Source organism: Panicum hallii, chromosome 1 (genome assembly GCF_002211085.1).
Source record: "Panicum hallii strain FIL2 chromosome 1, PHallii_v3.1, whole genome shotgun sequence".
In the NCBI taxonomy this organism is placed as follows: domain Eukaryota; kingdom Viridiplantae; phylum Streptophyta; class Magnoliopsida; order Poales; family Poaceae; genus Panicum; species Panicum hallii.
The window spans coordinates 56,249,884-56,253,854 of record NC_038042.1 but is presented as its reverse complement, the minus strand read 5'-3'; the positions used below and the strand labels follow the sequence as shown (position 1 = coordinate 56,253,854).

At 57.8% G+C, this 3,971-nt stretch overlaps 1 protein-coding gene across 1 annotated transcript; it reads right to left on the bottom strand.

The window, feature by feature from the left end:
- LOC112898565 (E3 ubiquitin-protein ligase ATL31-like) lies at positions 1-1,920 on the bottom strand. Its single transcript, XM_025966935.1, has one exon. The coding sequence runs from the start codon at positions 1,543-1,545 to the stop codon at positions 280-282; it is 1,266 nt and encodes a 421-aa protein (XP_025822720.1). The 5' UTR covers positions 1,546-1,920; the 3' UTR covers positions 1-279.
- Positions 1,921-3,971: the final 2,051 nt, after the last annotated feature.

Sequence of the window (3,971 nt, the reverse complement as noted above, 5' to 3'; positions counted from 1 at the left end):
TACACAACTTCAGAACTCAGGCGATGCATAAACAGAGAAGAAAATCCAAACATTTGTTCAGCCATGTCTACGGCTTTTGCCTTATGGTTCTGCTGCTGTACAAAATTATAATTTACATTTTGTACACCTCAAGTTCTTCAACGGAATTTCGAGCACTACCACGTTGATTACAGCAGGAAATCAGCACCCTGTTGCCCACGGACCGAAAGAACCCCATTTCTTTCGCGTGTGAAAGAAGACTACTTTCAAGTTTCTACGTTCAAATCCGCTGTTCCAGTTCTACGTCGGAAGCTGCTGCGTAACCGCCTTCTCCTCGTCCGCCGCCGCCGCCACCTCGCGGGACGCAGCGCCAGCTTTTGCACCGGACGCGCTGCCTCCGATGCGGTCAAGGCAGACGCTCGCCTTAGGAGGAACGTCGGCGGCATCGACGGCGGCCACGCGCTTCCCTCTCAACCTCGTGGACGACGAGGACGATACTTCTCCCCTGTCGGAGCTAACCGACATCCTGGACACCGAAAAGAACGAAAGCTTCCCGGAGAACGTCCTCGCAATAAGCGATTGCCATCTGCCAGGCCGGCCGAGGGGAGCGCTGCGGCCGCCTCGGCTGCTTCCTTCCCCGGCTCTTCGCCCGCGTCGCAATTGCGAGCTGTGCTCGCCGGCGGCGACCATCTCCCTGCGCACGTGCTCCGGCAGCCGCAGCGTGAACCGCTCCAGGTCGCGGTCGAGCCGGACGGCGAGGGAGTGCCCCGTGGAGTGCGACCGGGCGAGCTGCGCCGGCGCCGGCCGGCGCCCCGACCGCGACCGCATGGCTCGCCGCTGGGTCCCTATCTGCTGCAGCTCCAGCGCCTCCTGCCTCCGCTCCTCTTCCTCCTCGGGTACCACATCAATCACCACGGCCACTGGTAGCGGACCATCACCCATACGTGCAACCACGGATTCGCTGGAGATGCTGCTCGCTACTGGAATCGACGGGAAGCTCGCCTCTTCGTCGCTACTCGTATCCTTGTTCGGGTCGAGGTTGCAGCGGCAGACGGGGCAGGTCACGTGGCTGGCGAGCCACTCGCCGATGCACTCCGGGTGGAAGGCGTGGCTGCACTTGGGCAGCAGCCTGAGCCGCTCCTCGTCCTCGAACTCGCTGAGGCACACCGCGCACTCGAGCGCGCCGCCCTTCCCAACCCGCAGGGCCCTGGCCTCGGCGTACTTCATGGTGGGGAACGCCTCGACCACCTCGGCGTCGAGCCCGCGGGGGCGCCGCTGCCTCCGCGACCGCGAGACGAGGGCGTCAAAGTTGGGGGCGGCGGCGCGGTCGTCGTCGTGCCGGAGCGCGTAGCCGGAGCAGTGGCGGAGGTAGATTGTGAAGAAGGCGATGAAGACGAACACCGCGATGACGGCGGCGAGGAGCGCGATCATGGCCGTGCTGACGTGCACCTGGCCGGACATGTAGTCATCGTAGACGCCGGGCGGCGAGGGCTGCGCGCTGGCCGCGTTGAGCGCGGACGCGAGGAGCGCGATGAGCAGCGCGCGGCCGTGGCGAGGCGTGGGCATCCTTGCGCGCGCCGGGCAGAGGCGGTGGGGACCGGGAGGCGTGGGCGGGTTGACTAGCGTGTCTGCGCAGCATGCAGTGTGGAGCCGGGCTATATAGAGGCGACGGACGGAGCTGAGCCGCCAAAAAGGTCGCCGTCCCGCGGCGCGCGGCGGGTATGGCGGGAGGAAGCCGCAGGCCAGGTAGGTACTGCGCTTTGTTCGGCAGTTTTGGCTGGCCGTCCATCCGGGTGTGTTCAGAAGCCGCGACTGGGCACGGCCGGTGCACCTGGAACACTGACTGTGTATGCGCCTCTGGAATCTGAATTCAACCGCGTGCAAAACTCTGCTTATCAGGAACCAACCAGAAGGGAAGGGAGGCTGCTCATATTAGCAATGGTTTGGGCACGGATGAATTGTTTGTGCAGCTCTACAAGTTTTTCCTTGAACCATAGTAATTATAATTACAGTATAAAAGATCCATACTGCATACAGGATTATACGTGTAAGAACATTGAGCATGTACAGTAGGCCTACTTAGAGGAGGTGTTTAGTGGAAAACTTGGACTTCGATTGCTGTCTAGACTTGTTTGGAATCCAACAAGAAGAATGACAGTTTTTTCTCAATAACATGCCAATTCCGAACAAGAACAATGACAGTTTTGTTGTTATGACGCTCAACGGATATGTTTGTGAGAAATTAAGTAGTAGTATATGTAGAAAATTGAGTTTCTAGTGAGCTGTGGGCAGCAATAGGTAGCGCATGAGCCAGCTCCAAACTTAAAGACCCAGCTAGCGTTGAAATTGACCGCGTGTAAAACCAATATAACCCGGCGATGGATCAACCGGGCGAAGTTTTTGAATCCCGGCATGGACGTCAAACTCCAAACCACTTGACTTCGCTCGCCCTGCTCCTACGGGACAAGGACGCCTGCTCCGTCAACGTCAGCTGACGCGACTGGCTCGGCCGGAACCAACCGCCGATCACACGGACCAGGGCTCAGATCCATCTCACCCAGTTGCAACGGATACGAAAGGACGCACGTACAGACAGGGGTCCGGTGTCGGCCCGGCCGTGTAACGTCCCGGTCCTACGCGCTGTCCAGCTGCGAATGCCAGCCTGCCGCCGCTCGCTAGTGGGCTAGTTGCCTCTCGGCCGCGGCCGCGCGCGTGCCCGGGCGAGACCGAACGAGACGGCAAGCAAGGACCACGCACTTCCGTGCGCGACCTGGTCGTCGACCCGTCTGGGCCACGGAGCGAGAGGGACCCTTCGACCACACCTCCCGCGCGGGGTCCCGGCCTGGGCCTCCCGTCCCGGCCAACTCGCGGCGCGTCCCGTCGCGGTCGCTCGCTCGCTCGTCCCGGCGCGGCGCGGCTCTCCGACCGGCGGCCGCGCCCCCATCAACACCGTGACAGGCGCGCGCACTGTTGGTCTGTTGGACAGTTTGAGGAGTGCAAGGCTCCGGCACCGGGGCGGGGCGCAAGTGACAAATGGGCGAACAGTGTCCGGAAGAGCGACGAGGCCTACGTCTACGTGTCGAGGGAGCCTTGGAGGTCAGAGGATTCTGGAGGATCTCCTTGTTCGTCCCGCGCGTTTGGTGCAAATCAGCCCCCGTGTCCTTGTTTCCTCATCGGATTCCGCGATTCTGGAGAGTTCCGGAGGAGGATACGGAGGCTCAGCTTACGTCCTCGGCGGAGAGTTTTTGGGCGCTGTTGGTTAACGGATCGCGAAGAACTCTCCGACGCCGTTATCTCGTTGAGGTTTAGCCTCCGCTAACTCGGCCATGAGCGGTTTGACAGTGACTGAGGACATGATTAAATGAACCTAGTTTATTGAGTTGGAGGTCACGCACGTACATGAACCTAGGGTTGACGATGACCAACCACAGGGTCAGACTGTTCCGTTGCAGTAGTACTGCACGGCAGGGTACAACAGGCAGGACGAGGACGGCGTGCATCGCGGGCACGTTACCCTGGAAGTCCAGCGTCGTTCGGCTCGTTATTTTTGCAAGTTTTCGTCGCTCGTCTGAGTCACATCCGGTTCTAAGGATAAATCCGGATGTGTAAACGTAGGTACGTTAGGATGAAGTTTTATATATACAGTAATTTTAAAAGTGCAGTACAGTATCAGAATTAAAAGACTATAAAATTATCAGAGTTATACAGCTTATTATAAAAATGAAGACTCCAAACTTCACCGGTAATCGGCCGAGAGTTGCATAGGTTTAGAACTCAGCATCGTCTTCAAAAGACTTCACATCACTTTCTCCTCTGAGTAGCAATTATAACAAGCATAAGTACATTTATGATTGGTACTCAGCAAGTATTGGGAATTATATGACATGAAGGCCAAAAGTAAGGAAAGGCTGACATGCTTACTACGATAAGCAATTTTAGTTGATCAAATTTTATTAGCACCTGATTACTAAGGTATAAGTTCATACCAAAAC